This window comes from Cryptotermes secundus, unplaced genomic scaffold, assembly GCF_002891405.2.
Source record: "Cryptotermes secundus unplaced genomic scaffold, Csec_1.0 scaffold108, whole genome shotgun sequence".
In the NCBI taxonomy this organism is placed as follows: domain Eukaryota; kingdom Metazoa; phylum Arthropoda; class Insecta; order Blattodea; family Kalotermitidae; genus Cryptotermes; species Cryptotermes secundus.
The window spans coordinates 2,237,361-2,249,355 of NW_019719358.1; the positions used below are offsets into that span (position 1 = coordinate 2,237,361).

At 41.0% G+C, this 11,995-nt stretch overlaps 1 protein-coding gene across 2 annotated transcripts in view; it reads right to left on the minus strand.

Annotated features, from left to right (window-relative positions):
• Positions 1–3,396: 3,396 nt before the first annotated feature.
• LOC111864508 overlaps positions 3,397–11,995 on the minus strand; it is a 459,338-nt gene continuing 450,739 nt past the window's right edge. For both annotated transcript variants that reach the window (XM_033751530.1, XM_023851805.2), the window contains one exon: positions 3,397–8,097. In XM_033751530.1, the coding sequence (XP_033607421.1) occupies positions 3,806–6,460 (2,655 nt within the window). In that variant the 5' untranslated portion in view covers positions 6,461–8,097 and the 3' untranslated portion in view covers positions 3,397–3,805. The remainder of the gene's footprint in view (positions 8,098–11,995) is intronic.

The following is an 11,995-nucleotide window of genomic DNA, read 5'->3' on the forward strand; positions in this document are numbered from 1 at the left end:
TGATAAAAATTCATAATATCATGGTCTAGAAACTGTTAAAAGAAGAGAGATGGTCTGGAACAGATAGATAAATTAATTTTGTGGTAGTGTGCTACAAGCCGGAAGGCACGGGTGCGATTCCCGATGAGGTTATCGAATTTTTCAATTGACCTAAACCTTCCAGCCGCACTCAGCCTCTAACAGAAATGAGTATCAGGAATCTTTCTTGTGGCAAAAGGGCGGCAGGCGCGTAAGGCCGACAACTTCACCGCCATCTGTGAGACGAGTTTCTAGAAGATGTGGGAGCCTCGACTTTCACAACCCTGTGAGCCTCCACGGCCTGCTAGAGTGGTAGCTTTTTATCTGGTTTTCCTCTAGGCGTGTATAATAACAAGACTGCGCGCTGAAAAACGAAGGCTCAGTGTTTAGGAGCAATACGAAATCACAATCAGGTGCTGATTTTGAATGAGAAGGGAAAAGAAAGTAAATTTTCTACGCATACTCTATTGAACATTATATTTGCCATATCATATGCGCAACTAGGGCATATAACCACTCGGAGCAACTTTTAATTAAATAACGTTTTCCTGGAATTGGTATTTCTCGTAAACACATCCACCACACCCACGCTAGCTCTGGCGCCCACCCGACCTCCTACAGACCAGGCTGCGGGGGATGAAGTGGCAGGGGTGTGAAACTGTCGACTGACATGAATCAATTCCCCCGTACTACTTCATAGCGCGGTCCCTAATTAGGCACGGGGACAACTTTAATGCGAAGGAAACCAAAAAATGTTAATTTTTGTTGTAGTTCTAATAAAATTGATAAATTTGAATGAAATTATATTTCTGACGGTTCATCACTGTGAACAATATTTAGTTAATTAATAATTTCATCAAAAGGAAATAACAGTCAATTTAAATTCGAAAGAATTAGAACTTTTACATGAATTTTAAGAATTGTAATAATTTGAAGCAGTAATCATGTAACTGAAAGCAGCCACATGTGGACATGCGGCCAAGTCATACATGTCGCATGACTGAATTACAATACGTGAATTTTTTCAAATTAATTTGCATTCTTCCTTCATTCTCTTCCCATTGGCTAACCCATTAAGCTGATTATCCATGAAGAAATCACAGTGTTTTTACACTGTTCATATCTGTGCATACGAGTATATCTTATTGCGTACAGACGAAAGGAACACATTTCAGCAAAGAACTTGGTTGCTCTCAGACTTGTGGGCATAGATTTGTATTAGTAGAAATAACTTAGATGAATAAATTTCGATTTCTCACATGTTCAATACAGGAAAAGAATTCAAATAAAATATGAGTAAATTTTAAAGTGTCACCATACAAGTAAACATGCTTAATCCACTTTCCCATATTCTCATGAGCACGAACTGCAGCCAAACTCTGTCTCTCACATCAGGTTAACACAACAGCCCAACTACACAATATATATATATATATATATATGTATCAGAGATTCAGGAAGTGTGACTAAAAGCTCTTAGAAATTCTCAGGCAATTCAAACTGGCATTTAATTCTTATTCAAAGGAACCTTCTAATTTTGTACTCGTATTGTAAGTATGAAAGAGAAGGGCCGCGCCATAGCTCAAGCGGTTAGTCGCTGGCTTCTCATTGCGGCGGCCCGGGTTCGATCCCAGGTCTGGTCCAGTGTGATTTGTGGTGGACAAAGTGGTGCTGGGGCAGGTTTTCTCCGAGTACTTCAGTTTCCCCTGCCAATTCTCATTGCACCAAATACTCCATTATCATAATCACCCTCACCTATCACCTAGGGCTGGTACAATAGGCCAGAAGTGGCCGCAGTACCCCACCCCACTAGCAATTAGTATGTATGAATTAGTATGAAAAAGGGAATTGGGGCAGTCATATTCATTCAAGAATACTGCGAAAATAAAAGGAACCATTTAATTATACATACCAAAGATTATATTCACTGCACAGAGACCAATAAAAATGGTGCATTTTCTTTATATTAACATATTTTATTGCCACTGATTTTCAGCTTCATGATATGTATGTATTGGCCGTCTTGTAGTGCACTCAATCTCACATGTCACTTCACTACATGTTTCGGCATCACTGTACCATCCTCAGGTGTGTCATCTACGTTAAGCTATTGCATTGCTCGCCATCATGTGTCGTTTATAAAATTATTAAAATGTATATTCTTCATTAACTATAATAAAATTTGTATATATTTTCAACTTAATGACCTCAGCAATTTCATTTACAACTGTTTGCAAATTTATATCAATACGAAGTGTCGTATATTGCAATTTTTATGTTCAACATTATGTCAGCCATCCAAATGTTTTAATTGAAACTCTGTATTCATTCTGAACCTGACAAATCTTCCAACCCAGCCCTCCTCCTTAGGAACACACTTATCTTCAATCTGTGAATCTGAGCAGTATAATTTGACCAGCCATAGGACCTAAGCATGAGCAGAAATCCTATGACACTTTCTGCAAAACCGCCACCTTCTCTCGTCTCCCCATCTCATCATAATTGTTCACCTGAAACCAATTTCAATGATGACTAATCTTACGCATAACAAGGAATTATATACACTTCAACAAATTCTAAAATTCGCTGCAGTTTTCGGGGGGCAGTTTCTTCTCAGATATTAACCAGTATACATAGAAAATGATATACACACATTCACTCTCTCAATCTGCTGCTATGAAGTTTTTCTCGTATAAAATATTTATTTCACTATTACACGTACGGTATATTTTTTGGAAAAAGCACGTCTTAGAAATGTATGATTTCAGCAGTAGTTGACGGTACATTTTCATGTCGCACAATAATTCTTTCTTTGTCCTGTTCTGGACCTTAATGTTAGTTTCATTCATTCACACAACTTCCACTACTGAAAACTTTATCATCAACTTTATGCAAATAATTTTTACACTCCATGTGCATTTCATATATTTTATGTTGCAATATCCGTTCCTCACAATAAAAATATTCAGTGGGAAACTAAGTGCAGGAAAGAACAATTACACAAACTGAAAATCAACTGCCCGTAACAAAAGCTATGGCAGGTGAGACATAATCTACTCTCTCAGAAAATTTATTGATGTGACATAGTTTCATATTTCACCTTAATTACCACATTCCACACGTAAAATCATAGGAATAACATTTATTTAATAAAATTATATGTTAATTAAACTAGTCTCTAAGGCCGCGCTATAGCTCAAGCGGTTAGTCGCTGGCTTCCCACCGCGGCGGCCCGGGTTCGATCCTGGGTCTGGTCAAGTGGGATTTGTGGTAGACAAAGTGGCGCTGGGGCGGGTTTTCTCCGAGTACTTCGGTTTCCCCTGCTGATCTTCATTCCATCAAATTCTCCATCATCATAATCACCCGGGGCAGTCTACAATAGGCAAATCGGTGGCCACCGTGCCGAGTGGACCCAGTTGGAATCCACTCCCCCCCCCCTACTAAACGGATTAAAAAGAAACACAGTCTCTCCATTTGTATATAACTAAACCGGAAGTGTGTACATAAACATGTTGCAGTAGAATTTATTTCGGTGTTTCACATTAATTCTGAAACAAGTTCTCAATTCACATAATACACATATTCAGTACCTAAGCGTTCCTGAGATCTGAAAAAGTGGACTATGACGTCACTACTGTGATTCCCGATCCGACTCTGACTTCGCGTCTTTTGTACTGACCACAGGATCAGAAAATTTCCACCGAATCTCTTTAGTAATATCTCTGACCGCAGACTTGACTCGACTCTCCTCTTCTCTCCTGGGTTCCCCCTGGAGTTTTCTCTGACGTCATATCTCTGTCCCCTCAATTCCTTCTCCCTCATATCCCTCGTCAGGACTCTCTGTCAGAATCCCTTGTTGGTTATGCGTCGTGCCGCTTGCATGGCAGATCTGAGGGGTCAGTTTGCAGGAGACGTCGTCTGGCTCCTGACCCACGCGACCGCTCCGCGGACCCCCTGCGCAGATATCCGCAACATTCGTCTGAGAGTCGGAGCTGTGGGACGTACTTCCAATTCCTATTCCACTGGAACTTGGACTGAAGCTTGAAGGTGAAACTTCTTGGCTTGGTGTCCTTTTACTTACTGCGCCACCCGTGGAAGTTGGTGTCTGAACATGACAGTTGTGTGCCAAATCGGGCCAGGTCACAACTTTGTCTGTGGGAGGGCTTGTACAGCTTGGAGTACTCTTAATGGATAGAGCGGGTGTTGGTAAAGTAGGTTCACCTTTATATGGCGCAGGAGGGGAAGGCAGGTAACTATTGTCTGGAAATGAACCAGGTGATTCGACAGAATAAAACGTTTGACTTAACTGCGACTGTTTTGATGGTGTTTGCGGAGGCAAAGGAGCACAAGGGTAGCCTTCTACGGTGTACCGTACGTCGGGTGGCGTGTAGTGTTCGTAGGGCGTTGGAGGTTGCGACGATCTGACTAGAAACTCGGCTTCTCTGGAGTACCTGCTACACGGAGAAGCCGCGTCTAGTCTGTTCGATCTGTTGTGCGGGAGTGTCCTGTAGAAAGCTGCAGGTACGGGAACTTGAGGCGGTGTTGAATGTAGTGACAGATGAGTCGGTATCTTCGGCAGGCCGTAGTCCATTGGATATCCATCGGTATCCAGAAACCGACCTGGAGACAGATGAACGTCTGCTGTATGATGGTGTTGATACAGGTCCCGTGTGCTACCCCTTGGAAGTGTTGACATATGAACAGGGTACTGACTTTCAACTTCCCTCAGTTGATGGTGTGATACAGATAACGGTATGGGTTTTGACCCATTATTCTCATAGTCATGTATTATATTCTCCATAGCTTCTTGATAACTGTTAGGTCCACTGTTTTCTCTTTCGCCTTCCTCGCCGCTGTCACCATCTCTTCTAGAAGCTGGTCTTCTCTCTTTACCAACACTTTCTGTGTCGTTTATAAGATCTGGATTTTGCTCTAACTGGTAATTTCTCAAAGAAGGTGGACTGCCATAAGGATTCAGTAGTCCTGGTCTTGACGAATCGTTCCCTATGATGGCTCCTCCAGTTCCTGAAGAAACTAAAACCATATCGTGATGACGTCTTTCAGTCATTACTATTGTACCATTTACTTTCGCAGGACCCGCCATGGTATCCACACTAATCATCCTAGTAATCTGATTTTCTGAGTCGCCCATCACTGCCGACTTTCCCTGTTGTTGATGCTGATGCTGTAGAGCCACCACTTTACTACGCTCCTTCTTTCTTCTTCGCCTTCTCTGTCTGTGACATCTGACGATGCACAGTATCATCGCGATAACGAGGAAGAGAGCAAAAACTGCTGTTCCCGCAGATATTGTTATCACGTATTCATAAGGAAATGTTGGCACTCCAACAACAGGCTCTTCCTTCACAACAATACGTATAGTGTAGTTAGACTGAGCTCTACCAGCCGGATTCTCAGCTACACAAATAAACGTCCCATTATCTTCAGTATTGGCGTTAAAAATAAAGAGTTCGCTCCTTTTCTCTTCTGCCCCTTCCTCCAGGAAATAGTACAAATGAAGTCCTGGAGCAACCATTGAGTCATTTTGAAGGATGCGTCCTTGAAACCACCATGATACTCTGGCTTCTGGAACAGCTGATACCTTACATAACAGCGATACGTTCCTACCCTCAGCAATTTCAAGGTAGAGAGTTGTCGGTGTTACATCTGGGAGGCACGCAAGGTCTCCTAGTTCAAGTGTCTTTATAGGAACACTCCTGAGCCTGTGAGGTGTAACACATGTGGGTTCTATGGTCTGAGGGATATTATAATTTATAAGCCATGATCGCAATTCTAGCAATCGACAGTCACACTGCCAAGGATTGCGGTGGAGATCAATTCCATGCAGAGACTCCGGGAGGATGTGGGTACCACGGATATTGTTTAAGCGATTACCATCCAGCTTAAGCCATTCGAGATTATCAAGCCCGGTGAAAGCGTCATCATCAATCATTTCAATCTCGCAGTTGCTCAGTTCCAGAGTCGTGAGGTAGGACAGGTGCAGGAAGGATCCTGTCTTAAGGATGCGAATAGGGTTGCCGCTAATTGTCAACCTCATTAATGACTGGTAGTCGCTGAAGGTTTCTGTTGGGACGGCCGTCAAGAGGTTCTCTGATAGATCGAGTTCCACCAGATTAGTCAAGCCCCGGAAGGCACGGTCATCAATGTGCCTAATTCGACACCTCATCAAAAAAATCTTCTGTAAGTTGAGCAAACCCATTCTTTGGAAACGTTCTCTTGGCAACATCTGTAAATTGTTTCCTTGGAAATCTAATACCTGCGTGCCCTGATCTATTCCATCTGGTATGGTTATAAGGCTCCCGTTTATGCACTCCGCAGTCTGCTTGCCACCTCTCCACATGCACTTGCATTGTGTTGGACAGGCGGAACTCGACCAATAGCACTGAACTATGAGCAACGAGAGCAGCCACCAGCCAGACATTATCGAAATTTGCCTTCCGATATCTCAAATCTTTGTCCTTCAAAATTGCCTGCGTCCTAGTTTGATAACTGTGTACCGTCCTCAGTTTCCGTCCCGTCTCCTCAAGTCATTCAATCGCTACCAGACTGTGAAGCAAAGAGATTTTTCATTTTTATAATAACTATAGCAGTTAGAGGAATTTATTCCTCTATCTCCACGAAGGAAAGACTTCTGTACTTAGTCTTACACCTATAATGCTCGTTATTATATAATAAACGGCTTGGAACATCTCACAGATGATGTCACCTGGAAACGCGTTATCAGTATGACACTTAAAATTTTGCAACTTTGTATTAGTACAAGTTGGCAGAATTATAACTGATATTAGTTTTAAAGAACTTGCCGTTCTTTCAGACTTAGCCAAGTCTGCTGTCTGACTGATCCAGACACCATATTCTGTTCCTCACATCATATGATCTAATTCTTTATAACACAATAACACAGACACGTGACTACTGCATGGTGTGGTCAGGCCTATTTCTGTACCATGTGGAATGGATGACAACTTTACACTTTCACCACAGTCCACTAATTATTTTAGTGGTGCCTCGGAAGAGACAGTGAATACGAACAAGCCTTCTATTAAAATGTACTTATTGCCATGTTAATAATGTTGGACGACAGGTCCGGTTCGTTGCCTTGGTGTGTTATATTCATCGCTTGCAAATGCATGGGCCACTCAGTTGCAGCTCTTCCACTGCTTTCCCAAAACACAAGCTGCCGAGGAAAGGGTCTTTACTTCGATATCTTATTCACATCTTCCGCCTAGTATATTAATGAATCTTGTACAAAGTGACCACACATCAAGAAGAAGAGGAAATATAAATAGTTAATTTGCTTACTGTATTTTATAATACCCGTATGTCTTTTGTTCTGCAACATATGATGTCATGAATATGAGAAAAATACAAATTTTCCTTTTATTTTCTCGATTCAGTTTAAATGATTTAAAATTCATGTATAATATCCACATTAGAGAACTCTCTTCCTGTACACTTACAAGGAGCAGGAAAGTTTTTTTTTAATTCGTATAGAAAATGGAATCTCTCTTTATCTGGCCCTTCTGTCGTTTGTGTTCTCGTCAGAACACGTATGTAGCCATTGCATTTTGCTTCTGTCATTCGTTTTTGAAAGATATTGCTTTATATTCATATTGACTTTCACCTCTCTGTCTATATCGTCAGATGTACTGGCAAACAATGTCTAGTTTCCGAAAAGAAATATGTCTTGTCCTTATATCATTCTCCCACCCATACTTCCCGGAAAAATCCCTATGTCACAATTTTCCCCCTGTTCATTCTTTCGATTTAACAGAACAGGGTGTATCAGTAATTCTCTTCTGGCTTCAACGATTTATTTATTCCTCCCGTAAGTATATGCTCTTGAATGTGAATATACTGAGAATGTCTCGTATGTCTGTGTTAATATTTCCTTGGGTGTTTCTTCTTGATGTCAGTTGGTTTGTGGAGAAGATTATTAAAAAAGGATATTAGCTCTGGTTCATGCCACTTTGCATGAGAATATCTTGCTTCAAAAACCATATCATTTGAATGATGTACGCGCTCCACGTCCGGAAGGGAAGACGCGAAGAACTTCATCTGAAACAACAAGATTCACACAGTCAAAACTCCCATATTCAGTTGAGTTTCTATGAACAATCCATGATAATACTAGAATGGCAAGAATGAAACGAAAGTTAATATTCAAAACAATATTAAATATAAAGAAAGCAGTCTTCTGGGATTTGGCACCGTGTATATGTGGTGTTAACTGACGTTTCGGAGGAACGTATCGCCTCCATCTTCAGGGTAGAAGGAAAAATATAAGAAATCTGCAGGCGAAGAGACCGTGAGAACCGGTAAAAGCAGACCCCGAAACGTCCGTTAACACCACATATACACGGTGCCAAATCCCAGAAGACTGCTTTCTTCATAGTCACCGCCGTGAAAGCCTCAAATCTTACACAATATTAAATATAGTTTTACAATTTTTCTTTTAATTTTAGTAGTGTTTCAAGTGTAATAAATATTTATTAAGGATACTAATATTAAGTTGCTAGCTGCAGGGACCGAGCTTTGTCCGGAATTAAGTCATCTGTCACAATTTAGATTGGACGCACCACACTGAAATGATAATCTTCGGTGCGTCATACAACAATCGCAAACACGTCACGTTCCAGCCGAACTTCAATTGGAAGTCATGCTATTCAAGAGAGCGATAGCTTCTAACGAAAATCTATATTAATTCATCTTTGTTCTGCTTAGAGTAATCATCTACAGTTGTGATCAGTATTGAACGTCGGTTTTTAATACAGAGCCAGTTCTTACCCATTTATATAGGCAGTGCCATATCAGGCGGTTAGTCCCCGGCTTCCCACCGTGGCGGCCGGAGTTCGAGCCCGGGTCAGGTCATGTGGGATTTGTGGTGGACAAAGTGACATTGGGGCACGTTTTCTCCGAGTATTTCGGGGTTTCCCTACCAATTATCATTTCGCTGACTGCTCCACACTCATCATCTATCATCCGGGGCTGGTACAATAGGCCAGTTAGTGGCCGACGTACCAAGTGGATTCTGTCTCACACACCCCCCTTCCCAAGAAAAAACTATGTATTTATATATGTGAAGCGGCTGATCGACCACACCGTTAACAATATGCAGCATTACAGCACACTAAAACCCTGTTGCATGAACCTGCCTTCAGTCTCCCTTAAATAATCTCAAAGAGGAAATGCAATTAGAAGTCATGTTATTTAAGGTACTAATATGTTACCCAAGAAACTGTATTAATTTATTTTTATTGTGTTTACAGTAACCATTTTACCCATCTATAATTTGCATTCATAGTGAATTTGACTCACGAAACATAAGATCACAGACAGTGGTCGGAGTTCGAGTCCCGGTAGGGACAACACAGGGACAACTTTAGTTTTACCTTATATGTGTGTGTGCTAGATATGTAGGAAACATAAATTTTTATTCGACAAAAATATTTAAGATATTAAATCACTGGCGATTTAACAGCGTCTTTGCAATAACTGTTATTTTTTCTGACAAATTCCGCAGGAAATGAGGCAGTTCTGGTGGTTAACTATGGGGGTTCCCCCTTCTCGATCACCCACATTTGTTTATTTGGGGGAAGCTTTGAGCACTTAGCAGTCCCACTTTTGTCAGACGCTAACAAACTGCGCAGTTGTAACAGAGAGACTGGGTTACCACTAAGAAAGAAATCTATCTCCACGCAGCAATGGATATTTATTCGTTTTGTTATTTCTTTACAATTTAACTAACTACATTGCCATTAGTTCTTAAATATTACATCGAATGTTATGGCAGTTGATGAATAAGGAATGCTGAAGCATATGGGAGTAAGCGGTTGAGGCATAATTTCAGGTTTGTCACTGAAACTGTTCCTAACAAGAACGCCACACAAATGTTCTAATATAGAAGGATCAGTTCGTCTGAGCTCAAAATCGGAGCAGGTCGAAAGACCTCAATTTTGCGTCTGATGATGATGATTACTACTATATGTGAAGTAAAGTTATCCGCATGCTTATCGAGTGTCACGCCATGAAGGCTAACGGATGAGTGGAGGTATAGCTCCACACACTCATAAGGAGCCTGGATACTCCAGTAAATGTAATGACGGGCTAGAGACTGGACAGCTGGGGCTAAAGATATTTCTATTCTCCACAACGTCCAGACCAGCACTGGTGCTCACCCAGCCTCCTATCCAGGGGATACTGAGGGCTGTTTCCCTGAGGCTAAAGCAACCGGAGCGTGAATGTGACCAGTCACCTGCATCTAGTACCCAGATCAAGAATGCTGGAGCTATAACCTCACTCCCCTATACGTCTTTATTGCATTATTATTCATTACAAAGATACAAAACTTTACATCTATCTTATACCGTTCTTAAGTAGATGGACATGAGTTTTACGCTCCGACCATTTTCCCCACAGGAAAGAGTAGCTTTCGATCACAAATGGATAGGAACTTGGTGGGCAGCAGAGCCGATAAAGGAACTGTGGAGAAGGGAAATATTGCTTGTCCCACGTAGGAAATCGAACACCGATTCTCTGGTCGTCCAGCCTATAGCCTAGTCGGTACACCAACTTAAGCAACTTTTGTTTTTTGAAGTGGTGGACGAGAAGTGTTGGGGTTTCATGACACATGTCTAACAAAATTTATTTCCTGCAATACCAGTTTCTCTAATGGTAAACATATACTCTCTAGTGATATTATTTCTGGAGAAGAGAAGCATTATATATGGTTGTCAGTGCATTTTATGCTTGAATATGAATCATGCATAGAATTTACATGTATGTGAATCGACATACCTAACAGAAGAGTTTAAAATTAATTAAGTGTGTGGAATTTTAACATTCTGTATTCATTTCCATACACATCCAACACGCGGTTTCAATTTATCACGAGCACAGCTATGTGTCACAATCATAAGCCTATTACACCCTTCTGATAACCCCCCACAGCGTCAAATACGTAATTTCGAGTTTCGGAGTTTAGACTCTTCGTGTGGCGAAGCTATTTTGCCATGCAATGCAGTCGCTGTTTTGGGGTGAAATGCGCGCTGAAACGTTGAAACGGCAAGGATATGGCGGAGATAATCCCGAAAGCTCACATTTTACATACAGAGTCCGTCGATTCTTAAGGACGAGGATATTTACTGTCTGATGAAAAAGTAGCAAGGTTCATCGAGAACAACAGGTTTAATATTGTCACGTGTTTATCGCTCCGCGCTCATGTGAGAGAAGACCTAAGGTCAGATGCAATCAAATATAGAAAGAATTAATACAAGCAAAATTGAAAGTGTGTGGACAGAATGTCAGGAGAGTTATAATCAAAAGCCATTTGAATTACCGTCTACGAAGCAGCGGGAGGGATGTAGACAGATATCGAAAATATTTGATCGAAACTCGGAAGATGCATCACTTCTGCGCAGAAGCAAAGAATGTTGGAGCTGTACCGCCACTCCCCCGTCACGTGTCCATGTTGCGCTGCTTAATTAATTAAGCGTAGCGACAACTTTACCTTTTTATAGCCCATAATTTAAGAAAGGCTGCATTAATTAATCAACGAAACGATGCCTCCAAATTATATTTATATTATATTTTATATTATTATTTTTATTTATATATATTTATATTTATTATTATATATTCTCTTGCTCTTGAGGAGTTAAAATTGCATACTTTATGTACTAGGAGACATCGCCTCGATGCTCTCTTTCTTATTCAAGTTTATTTTGGCTCGAAATTTTGCCCTTCTCTTCTGGAAATTGTTGGTCTCCGAGTTCCTGCTCGGTATATCAGAGTCTTTGCATTGCTCAATGTTTGCTCCTTATTTAAAAATTGTCCCTCTGCTAGATGTGCAGCAGCTGCTAATGTTGTCTGCAGGGATGTTGACGTATTCGGAGCCAGTAATGTTCTACCCAAACAAATTTTAAATATAGTATAACTGTTAGTATTTTTATTATTT